The 11,768-nt window shown below is 41.5% G+C and overlaps 2 protein-coding genes across 2 annotated transcripts in view; both read right to left on the bottom strand.

The window, feature by feature from the left end:
* LOC116052712 (tripartite motif-containing protein 16-like) overlaps nt 1-11,768 on the bottom strand; it is a 30,334-nt gene that overhangs the window by 16,762 nt on the left and 1,804 nt on the right. The window lies entirely within an intron of this gene.
* Nucleotides 11,061-11,566, bottom strand: LOC116052724 (E3 ubiquitin/ISG15 ligase TRIM25-like). Its single transcript, XM_036005233.1, has one exon. The coding sequence runs from the start codon at nt 11,560-11,562 to the stop codon at nt 11,197-11,199; it is 366 nt and encodes a 121-aa protein (XP_035861126.1). The 5' UTR covers nt 11,563-11,566; the 3' UTR covers nt 11,061-11,196.

Raw genomic sequence — 11,768 nt, 5'->3', positions numbered from 1 at the left:
CAATGGAGGCTAGAACGGCTGGAATGGATTAATCTGCGTTATTTTTTCTCAGATTAATTAATCGAAATTAACGCGTTATTATTTTGACAGCCCTAATATATATATATATATATATATATATATATATATATACACACACAACATACTAATACAGACGATCCGGGAACATCTGCACCCTGTCAGAATCAAAGTTTGACTTCTAACATTCAAAACTTATTTTTCTCAGTAGTAGTGTTTTGACTATATGCATATTAAATGTGTCTTTGAGCTGAAAGCTGCGCTCCTCTCTGAATAGTTACTTTAGAATTTCCTAAATGACTCAATAAAGGAGCACTCTAGATTTAATCATTAAAGGATGGGGGGGGAGACGAAGCCGCTTCAGCTTGAGGCTGCTGCATGTCATGATGAGTGGTGATTGGCTGATACACGTCTACCATCTACCAACCAGATAGTGCTGTGGGCGGGACATGAAGTGAGATCAGTGGTGAGGTAAACAGGAGCAGAGGGAGAGACTCAGAGCTGTAGCTGAGACAAAGTACAACACCTTTTATTTCATTAACTTTATAATAAAACACAGATACAGATCATCTGCAAACTGCCAAATATGGGACAGAGCCTTTCCAGCTGCTGCTCCACGACGGTGGAAGCTGCTGCCTTCACATACCAGATGGTCTCCCTCCATTTCTGTTTCTATATCTCAGATAAAGACCCATTATAACTCTCTACTCTCTCTATCTGGTCTCATCATGTCATCATTCTGGGTTTGGGAACTGCTGCTTGTTGTTGTTGTTGGGATCTTCTTTTTGGGTTTTGATATTTTACATTTTAATGTTCTTTTATTCAGCACTTTGGTCAGATTAATGTGTGTTTAAATGTTCTCTAGAAATCAACTTTACTTACTGAAAGTTAACATAAGAAACATTTTACAGACCCAGAGATATGTTGCTATTAATAATTAATCAGAAATCACAATCAGAACAAGTTGTATAGTTCATTAATAATGTTTATTATACAGATGATAGATTATAGATATAGACCAAGATATAATAACAAGTTTATAACACTGACAACACTGCAAGATACAACTATTATAAATGCATTAAAGACAATTCATATTCCTTCATATATAATATACAACATCACATAATCTTTAGATTTAAAATACAACATCTAGAACTAAAACTTTTACGTGACAGTAATGTTAAAAAGTGAATTCCCAACATGTTAAACTATTAAACCAATGTCCCCTAACAGAGCAGCCCCCCCCCCCCCTCCTGTGGGTGCATCTAGTTTAAATGTTTTCTCTGCATGAATGTGTCCCATCCCTTGTTTTAAAGCCAGTGTATACCAGGCTGTATTAAAGCCAGTGTATACCAGGCTGTATTAAAGCCAGTGTATACCAGGCTGTATTAAAGCCAATGATGAAATGATCATATATGCATATTAAGTGTGTGTGTGAGCTGAAAGCTGCGCTCCTCTCCGTGTCCTCAGGTTCACAGCGACTACAGCAGCACAGAGCATCAGCAGCAGGACACTGAGCACTGAGCATCGCACTTTGAAGAAGGTGGAGTAAATCCCAAAGGGCTCCATGTACACTAACACAGTTCTCTCTGTTGACTCACACTGGTAATCACCATTTAGGTTAGAAACTACACACCAGTACTCCCCTGCGTCTCCCACTGAGATATTAGAGATAACCAGGCTCCCATTGTAATTATACCAGCTCACTCTACTCATGCTCTGATCAGACTCTAAACTAAAGATTCTTCCCTCTGTTCGGTTTGACTTGATAAACCATTCATGGTGCTTACCCTTTCTCCAATCTGTGCATCTGAGAGTGACTTCCTCTCCCTCTGAGAAGAGCTCTACAGCAGGGGGGCCAAATTTGGGACACACCATCAGCACATACTGTTGCTCTCTCATAGAGACTTTACAGTCGTACAGACCTGAGTGATTTAACATCGGAGATGAAAACACCAGCGAGTAGTTTTGGTCTACTGAAGGATCAGTCTGGTTTAGTAGTTCTAGGTCAGTGGAGAACAGTTTAGACCATCGTGGGGGCTGTTCATCAGTGGAGTCAGTGATAGTGCACGGCAACACAGCGGTCTCTCCCACTGAGCGGTAGATCACCTCATGCGGTAGGAACAACTCTACAGTGTGACTACTAACACACTGCTGTTGGTTCATCACCAGACAGTTGTAGTCTGTAAAGTCTGTTGCTGTGACGTTGGAAACACGAAGAGCTGATGTGTTTGTCACCACTTGGTATCTTCCTCTAACATTGTCCATCACTGATGTCGTATTGTCCCCAAAAACTCTGCTCCATGTTTCTTGCTTATATCTAAAGTCCTGTTTGATCCACTGGACATCCAGATTATCAGCTGCTCCCTCACATGGCAGGTCCACTGGTTCTCCAAGTCTCACTCTGATAAATCTCCGATCTATTAAAGTAGTACAAACAGTAATAGTGAAGTTGTTCTCATGCGTCACGTTGCCCTCAGTCCAACACTCCTCTCGGTACAGGCTGGAGTCTGAATGGGTCAGGTTGAGGATGGTGTAAGAAGAAGTTTTCACCGTGCTGACAAGTCGTCGTTTCAAGTTTCCCGGTACTGAGGGGTTGTTGAACCAGAGGTCAGAGGTGTTCCACAGGACCAGCTTCTCCTCACCAACAGATCTGGAGATCAGGCAGGAGTTGGTGTTGTTGGGGAGGTTGAAGGTGTAAGAGGTCCTTTCCTTTTGGATGATGATCCGTTCTTGTGCATGGATGTTGTTGATGAGAGCAAACAGCAGGAAGGAGAGCTCTGTGACTGCAGCCATTCTGCCCTGAGGTCGACAAACACTGACACCACTCAGCTCATATACTTATCAGCAGCTGCTCTTTTTTTTTTTTTTTTTTTTTTATTGAACATGACTTCTTCATCTCATCATCAGAGGAAATTTTGCAGCATCAGTAATCAATGTCCTTTACATGACTCTAAAACCACAGAGGCTGACGTGTCTTCATAAACACATTATTCAGAGAGAAGAGAGGGGTGTGTGTGTCTGTGTGTTTGTGTGTGTGTGTCTGTGTGTGAGAGAGTGTGTGTCTATGTGTGTGTTTGTGTGTGTCTCTATGTGTGTGTGTGTGTGTGTGTGTGTTTTATTGCCCTTTTTGTTTAATATTTCCTCTTTTTTTGGCAACATTTGGACCTTTTTCATGCTATAATTGTGTGAAATTTGTTTTATTTTTGTGCCATTAGCACAATTTCTCTTTTAGATGGCACTTTTGTGCCATTTATGTATTCTATTATGGATTATTATACATTGATTTAAATTAATTAATTTATTCATTTATATACAGTATATGGACAGTTTTTTGTGTTTACACACGCTCCCTGGCTCCGGTAACACTGCGATGCTCCCGGCTCCGGTAACACCGCAAGTAATTGTTGACGGTCCCTTGATTTTCAGATGAAATCTCACTCCGACACACGGAAGCAACACGACGGTTAAATCAGTCTTTATTCGCAAAAACCAGAACAGTATTAACACCGAAAGAAGACAAGAAATCTTATAAACTTGAGAAAAAACACAACAAACACAACAAAGTGTGTTTCTAGATCAAATATTTGACTATACTTCAGTTTACTAACCGCTCATATAGATAGATAGCTGCTACTGCTAAGCTAAAACCGCTAAGCTGGTTAGCTTCTCCCGTTCATATCTATTAGCTGCTACTGCTAAGCTAAACTGTTAGCCTAGTACCGCCGGTGAGACCTCCAGACAAAATGGCTCTTCTCTTTGTCCTCAAACCGGGACTCATACTCCACCATGTACCGCAATTACATTTCTACAAAGCTATCTCCCGGGACAATATAAGAAATATTTTGTCCTGACCGCTTTCATTAAAGTTTAGCTGGTTTCGTGCGTGAAGTGAAGTCATAGTAGGAAAAGCACAGCTGAAATTGATAACCTTAAAGATGAACTGAACTGGAATTTGAGTAAAGGTGATATAACAGATGTATTTTATTTCTTCTCATTGGTACAATGATTAAAATGGCTGAATTTGTTAAAAGGGATAAAATGGTACATTGAAAGTGTTGTTGTTGTTACACGGGCGCCGCCATGTTGGAATTCCACAATCGGCTACGTCACTGGCATGGTAAGCAGCCATGGGATGTAAACAGTCTGAGGCTAACGGACATGGCTGAGGAAACGGAAACCAACAGGTCTAGGGGGGGGTCATACTGTATTGCCCCTGGCTGCAGTAATGAACTGTATAGGGCTAAGGCAGCTGGGGTTACGATACATTTCCACAGGCTACCTTTGACAAGGAACCCAGTCCTCAACTCATGGCTAGCTGCCTTAAAACTGGCTAGCCCTCCAACAGCCCCTAGATTTCGAGTCTGTAACGAGCATTTTTTAGCGACAGACTATTTAGAGAGCTGAAATTTTGATTCAACAGGGTCACTGGTGAGGGTTAAGTCCAACAGACTGAAACCTGAGGCCATTCCGTCAATGATCGATTTTTCAGGCTACAGTACAGGGCAGACTGATAGACCAACGGCAAGACACTAACACCGATGCTATCTACCGCAGAGACAGGGCGCTGAAACGCTCACATCAGGCAGAGGACAGAGAGGTATGTTTAGCTGTTATCCAGCATGCTAGCAAGTCTACTAGGCAAAGGGCTGGATGTAACGTTGTTGTGACATACACAAAACACGTACATTTTCACTTACACGCACAAATACAGCCTGACGTGTAGGCTTTATAACGTTCAACAAAACTGAGACTGACACACTGGGCATTCATTGAAATTGAGTCACAAAACCAAGATAGATACCAAACGATCCAAGCACTTATGTCAAACTCCACAAGCTAGCGCTCCGACCATAGACTGTATAAATAAACCATGACTCCGATGATATCACAGATCAATAATAATGCGTTTCTAGCTGCTAACTAAACCACAGCGGGTCTGTAAACAGAATCCAATGTCCCTTTCTACTCCCCCTGAAGCTAGCTGATGTCTCAGGGCACATTGTTGATGCAGAGGGAGTTCAACTCACAGAAAAAGCTGCTAGTTCCATAATAAGAGGTATCTGTGCAGGATCCATTTGTGTAATATCCATCAACGACCACAAGGAAAAAATCTGCCAACTCTGCACTAGCCTAAAGTAAACGGCAAAACTCGTGAATCCTGCGTGCATCCGTCAACCTGGGGTGACTCTCCTACGTGCAGCTAACTTTTTTTTTTTTTTTAACTTTATTTATTTTGGTTTTAACATTTTGCGTGCAGCTAACTTAACAAGCGATCCCATTGGATGAATTCGTCCAATCACATTTTCCATTTATCTGCCTCGATTTTCTAAAACGCACAGGACCTTTTCTATTTTCTCTAAATGCACACGATATATAAGCAGTCTCTATTCCCTAAAATGCATAATGTGTTTGGATACAATAAATGAGAGTGCATGACAGGTAAATGGTCCAGGTTGACCTCTCTGCCAACAGATGGATTCAGTTGCAGTGTCCGGCAGCGCCTACACACACACACACACACACACACACACACACACACACACACACACACACACACACACACACACACACACACACACACACACCAGTCACTTCCCCCCAAACGATCCGAAGGTGGAGCCTGAAACAGATTGTCCTCCATGTGGTGGTAGTCAGACACTACAGGCCTGTCCCTCACAGGCTCAAATGTGTAACCCATGCCATTAAAATTACTCATTTTCATGTGTATTTAATATGCTGCACTGTAGCCTATATACCTCCGCAGGTCCTACCATGCCAGTGACGTCATCGAAATTGTCAGCGTTCTAATACTAACAAACGTAATTTTTGTGTTGCTTAAAAAAAGCTATATTGATTTTTTTAATTACAATTTTTAGTGTAATTCATTTTTATTTGTCATAACCAACACGTTATCAACGTTTATTCTTTCAGTTCAGTTCATCTTTAATGATGGCTCAATTCCATCAAGTGTCCCAGTGAGATATTTCAGTGAGTCAACATGCTCAATACCAGGACCTCTCCTAAGTGAAATGCAGCCATCATTAATGGTTTTAAATACACCTGTGCTTTTCCTACTAGGACATGTCAACATGTCTGCTGTCAAAAACGTCTATAGGGGAGCAACACTTTGAGTTTGAACTTTGTTTTCTCGTTTAAAATGACGTCTCAGTTGAAATCTGCTCCACATCTGAAAACATCTGCTCCACATCTGAAAACATCTGCTCCACATCTGAAAAGTTTTTAATTGTTAAATATTTATTTACTTCTCAGGTTTCCGTAGTGGCTCCATAACTCTCTGAGTCTTCCTCAAAATACTCAATTTTCTTATACTGGTTCAAAATAAGCTGACTGACAACAGGACATTATTAAACATTAAAAACTTCAACTGATCTGACTATATTTTAAAGGAAGCCACACAGAGATTGTTTCTGTACTTTTATTGGTTTGACACCATTTACCACGATGTGACACAATGCATGTTTATTATAATCAGGATGAAGGCTCCCTCTTGTGTCCTGCATCAGTTTTTACATTTCACTTGTTAACCTGCTGGGATGTTCACTACAGGAAGACATGTCCAAACTTTAAACATCACTAATGAGACACTTAAAAATATGGAATATCTCACTGTGTCAGCTTGTTCACATGAGTCACACCCTGTAACACTGGTGCTGCATTCAAGTCTCATGGGAAACATGGGAGAGAAGAGTTACAGCTCTCAGGTTGAATATAGTATTTGGGAATGTGAGATTTGTGGCTAAACCTTAAAATTTCTCAGACTTCTTGGAATTCTGATTAAACTATGTACAAATACTTCAACTACACAATATCTGTTGTCTTATGAGTGTCAGGACTTTTAAGTATGTGTAAAAATCCTCAAAGATCATCCAGTTCAAAGAAAATGTTGGTTGTAAAAAGCAACAAGTGATAGAAAACTCTGCTCATTTCTCTGTGACAAAGCGGTTTTAATGAGAAAAGTAGAAAGGACCGAGACTGACTGACTCTAAACATGAACTCTGTACTTTCTGGTGTTTCAGGAGGAAAACTGCCTCAGTTATAATCTCATATCAGTTTCACATTTTCTCCATCAGCTTTGTATGAAACCCTGGAATCAAGACAAGAAGAAAATACTTTGTTCATGTTAGTTTATTCATCACCAAAAACATTTAGTTACAGATTCACTTCATCCACACAATCAGTTTGTTTGACTCTCAGATATGTTAAAGAGAATAATAAAACATATCCTTATTTATTATGATCAGGATAAACAAATAAATGTGATTATAGATTTCTTTACAAACGTACACAAAGAGAACAAAGTATAGAGCACAGGTCACTAACAGGCGGACCGCAGTTCGGATCCGGACCTAGAAGCCGTCCCATACGGACCCGGACCAAAACAAAAGATTATGAATTAAAACCTGACGGGGCGCTTCTATTTTAATATGGGCAGCTTTTGTAGTCTTTACGGTAGTGGTTTAGTTGATGAGGAAACGCACAGACCAATTGCATGTGAGTTAAGCCATCCCACGTGATACCACTCAGCCAATGAAGTCTTTGCATTCCGGGCGGGAAACATTGGGACTCTACAGTGCAGACAGATGAGAGAGAGTTAGAAGCAAGTTACACAGGAAAAGAAAGTCGGATTAAAAACATAGCGATACATGTAGAAAACAAAGGGAGCAAAAACAGACGAATGAGACGGAGAAAGGGAGAGATACAGACGAGTGAGACGGAGAAAGGGAGCGAAACAGACGAAGGGAGAGATACAGACGAGTGAGACGGAGAAGAGAAAGGGAGTGAAACAGACGAGTGAGACGGAGAAAGGGAGCGAAACAGACGAAGGGAGAGATACAGACGAGTGAGACGGAGAAGAGAAAGGGAGTGAAACAGACGAGTGAGACGGAGAAGAGAAAGGGAGAGAAACAGACGAGTGAGACGGAGAAAGGGAGCGAAACAGACGAAGGGAGAGATACAGACGAGTGAGACGGAGAAGAGAAAGGGAGTGAAACAGACGAGTGAGACGGAGAAGAGAAAGGGAGAGAAACAGACGAGTGAGACGGAGAAAGGGAGCGAAACAGACGAGTGAGACGGAGAATGGGAGCGAAACAGACGAAGGGAGAGATACAGACGAGTGAGACGGAGAAGAGAAAGGGAGTGAAACAGACGAGTGAGACGGAGAAGAGAAAGGGAGAGAAACAGACGAGTGAGACGGAGAAAGGGAGCGAAACAGACAAAGGGAGAGATACAGATGAGTGAGACGGAGAAAGGGTAACAGAGAAAAATAAGGGTTAAATGGCACTCTCCAAAAAAAGAAAAGTGGACAGTGAAAACGGAGCATTTAATCCAGAATGGACAGACTCATTTCTGTTCATACTTCCCAATGGCAGCACTAAACCAGTGTGTCTCATATGTGCAGAAACCGTGGCACTTATTAAAAGTGGCAATGTGAAACGCCATTATGGGACAAAACATAAAGGTTTTGAACAAACATACCCACTCAAATCTGAATTGAGATCACAGAAAATAAGTAGTCTCAGAGGCCAATATGACCAGTCCACCAGGATCCTGAGCCACACATTCACTGCCCAACAACGTGCTCTGGAGTGTTCCCTCAGAGTTTCTTGGATTTTGGGTAAACACAAAAAGCCATTTACAGATGGAGGGGTTGTCAAAGAATGCATGAGTGCAGTAGCTGAAACACTACTTGAGGGAAAACAAAAAAATTAGCTTTGTGATAAAATAAAGCAAATTCCCATGTCAGCATCATCTGCCACAAAGAAAAGTGAAATATTAACTCAGGATGTGCTAACCCAGCTAGATGAAGCCATGCATAAGGCACCATGTGTAGGCTTAGCTGTGGATGAGTCCACCGACATATGTGACAATGCTCAGCTGTTAGTGTATGCCAGGTTTTTCAACACAGACCAGAAAACATTCTGTGAAGACATGTTAGGTGTCACTCCCCTTCAGACCAGTACAAGAGGAGAGGATATCTACCTGGCCATTAAGGAGATGTTAACAAAAAGAGGAATAGAGCCAAAACAAGTGGTTTCAATAACCACAGATGGAGCCCCTTCTATGATAGGGAAAGAAAAAGGAGCTGTAGCAAGACTGAAAGGGGACAATCCTGAGCTTTTATCTTACCATTGCATCATTCATCAATCTGTCCTCTGTGCCTCCCTGTCAGATGAGCATGCTGAGGTGATGAATACAATGATGAAAATGATAAATTTTCTCAGGGCATCCTCTTCCTATCAGCATCGAATGCTTAGGGAATTCCTCAGAGAAGTTGATGCCAATGCTGATGATCTTTTGCTGCACAACAATGTGAGATGGCTCAGCAAAGGCAGGGTGCTAGAGCGCTTTTGGTCCATCAGGAGGGAATTAGCATCTTTTTTGGCAGAGCTAAGCAGTCAGAAGGCAACACAGTTTTCTCTCTTTTTAGAAAATGAGAAATGGATGGATAATGTGGCCTTTTTGGTTGATATCACGTCACATCTGAATGAATTGAATTTGAGGCTACAGGGCAAGGACAATTCAATTTGTGAACTGATGACAGCTGTTCGCTCCTTTCAGAGGAAACTTGAAGTGTTCAAGGAAGACCTGCAGGGAGACTGTGTAGTGCAGGAACAGGTTCAGGGACAGAGAGATTTGTCTTCTTTTGTTGATTTTATTGATAAGCTGATTGTAAACTTCAGCAACCGTTTTGACAGCTTCAGCTTTGGAGAGCAGCTCACCATGTTCATTCTGATCACAGATGTCAGGGGGTTCTCAAAGGAAGTCACACAGCACTTTAAATGGGTAAATGCTGGGTCTCTCCAGATGCAATTGGTTGATCTCCAAGCAGATGTGGCCCTGAAAGAGCAGTTTGTAAGAACTGACCCTTCCACTTTCTGGCTCCAAATGGTCCCTGAGACTGCTTTCCCAGGTCTGAGGAAAGTAGCCCTAAACATCTTGACCATGTTTGGCTCCACATACAGCTGCGAGGCAGCTTTCTCCACAATGAACATAATTAAAACTAAATATTGTTACAGGCTCACCAATGAGCACCTTCACATGTGTATGAGAATGGCCCTGACTCCATTCAAGCCCAGGTTTAAAATCCTGGCAAGACAGGCTAAAGCTCAATTCTCTCACTGAGCAAAAACATGAGGGGAAGAAAGTGATACTCTAAAACTGTTCAATTGTTAAGATCTGTTGAGATTTGTTATTTGTAAAATTGGTTGAGACTGTTGAGTCAAGATGTGAAACAGAAAAGGAAAAATTCAAACTTTTCCTCCCTTTATATTATTTTTCCGAAGTTAAGCACTTTTTTTGAAAATGCACAATTTTCACATTTTATTTATTTTCTCTTATTTGTAAATGCAGCCCTAGTTTTATTTAGTTAATGAGAGAACATTATACATATCTACAGTCATACATATATGTTCAGTTCTATGTTACGTGACAATAAATATTGTCAACAAGTTTTTGAATTGTACTGAATTAATTTGATTTGACGGTCAGTTATTGATTACATTCAGATGTTGATACAACTACTAGGCTACTTAAATATATATAACACTAAATTGTTAGACATTATGATCTTCCGGACCTTTGCTTAAAAACATTTTCTCTAACTGGACCTTTTTAAAATTTAGTTGAATACCCCTGGTATAGAGGATGAAGGAGGTCTGGTGCTTTCCATTATGGACATCCCATAATGTTTGACTGACAGCTGATCTCTGTGCAGTGAAGAAATGCCACAACAATCAGCTCTCAGCAACAAACACGGAGAATTTAGTCTCCGTGTTGAGAATAATAAAGCTGCAGTCCAGCATAGAGCGGCTGAGTGAATGTGGTCTGGACTCTGTGGAGGAGAGTCATGGTTTCAGAGACGCTGTAGAAGGACAGAATACCTGCACTGTGATCCAGGTACACTCCTACTCTGAAGGACAGAGGACCGGAGAGGGGAGTTTGGACTTTTTTGTACCAAAATGAATGATTATTATTTTTATAATCCAAGATTTGTCATTTTCTCCAAATCCACAATCCTCCCCTGCTCTGTTAATATTCTTGTATGCGACTGCTACATGTACTCTTCCTCTGGTCTAACAGTAAAAATTCACCAGCTCCACCAGCTTGTGTTTCTTTAACGGAGCCACATCATAATGAGGCTGGAGGTGTTGATCACAGTAAGAGGCCAAACAGACCAGACAGGACTTTCAGTTTTCTCTCAGTGCAGATATCACAGGCCACATCTTCAGCTCCAGAATAGCAGTGATCAGCAGGAGCAGCTTGGAGTCCAGTCTTCTTCAGCTCCTCCACTAAATCTGCCAACAAGTTGTTTTTCAGCAGGACAGGCCTTGGCGTGAACGTCTGCCTGCACTGAGGACAGCTGTGGCTGGTCTTATGATCCTCTCCATCCCAGTGGCTTTTAATACAGTTCATGCAGTAGCTGTGTCCACAGGGAGTAGTCACCGGATCCTTCAGTAGATCCAGACATATGGAACAAGAGAAGGTCTCTTGGTCCAGCTGAACTCCTCTCTGCGCCATTTCACCTCTCAGCAACAACTGTCTGACTGCGACTGATCTGTGACTGCCTTATCAAGTCCTTCAGGTCCAAGGTTCAGCTTTATTGATATTACACAACACAGGGAGCGATTATAAAGCTTTAGTACCATCCAGGAAGAGGAGCTGCATTTAGAGTTTGGACTTTGATCATCAGTTAAAACCTGCTCCACATCTGAAAACATGAAGTC

Source organism: Sander lucioperca, chromosome 9 (genome assembly GCF_008315115.2).
Source record: "Sander lucioperca isolate FBNREF2018 chromosome 9, SLUC_FBN_1.2, whole genome shotgun sequence".
NCBI classification, from domain to species: domain Eukaryota; kingdom Metazoa; phylum Chordata; class Actinopteri; order Perciformes; family Percidae; genus Sander; species Sander lucioperca.
The sequence above is the reverse complement of the archived record's forward strand: the minus strand, read 5'-3'. Positions and strand labels throughout refer to the sequence as shown.

Bases quoted from the DNA above. Each gene is read 5' to 3' on its own strand.
- LOC116052724 (XM_036005233.1), bottom strand. From the start codon at position 11,562: ATGGCGCAGAGAGGAGTTCAGCTGGACCAAGAGACCTTCTCTTGTTCC.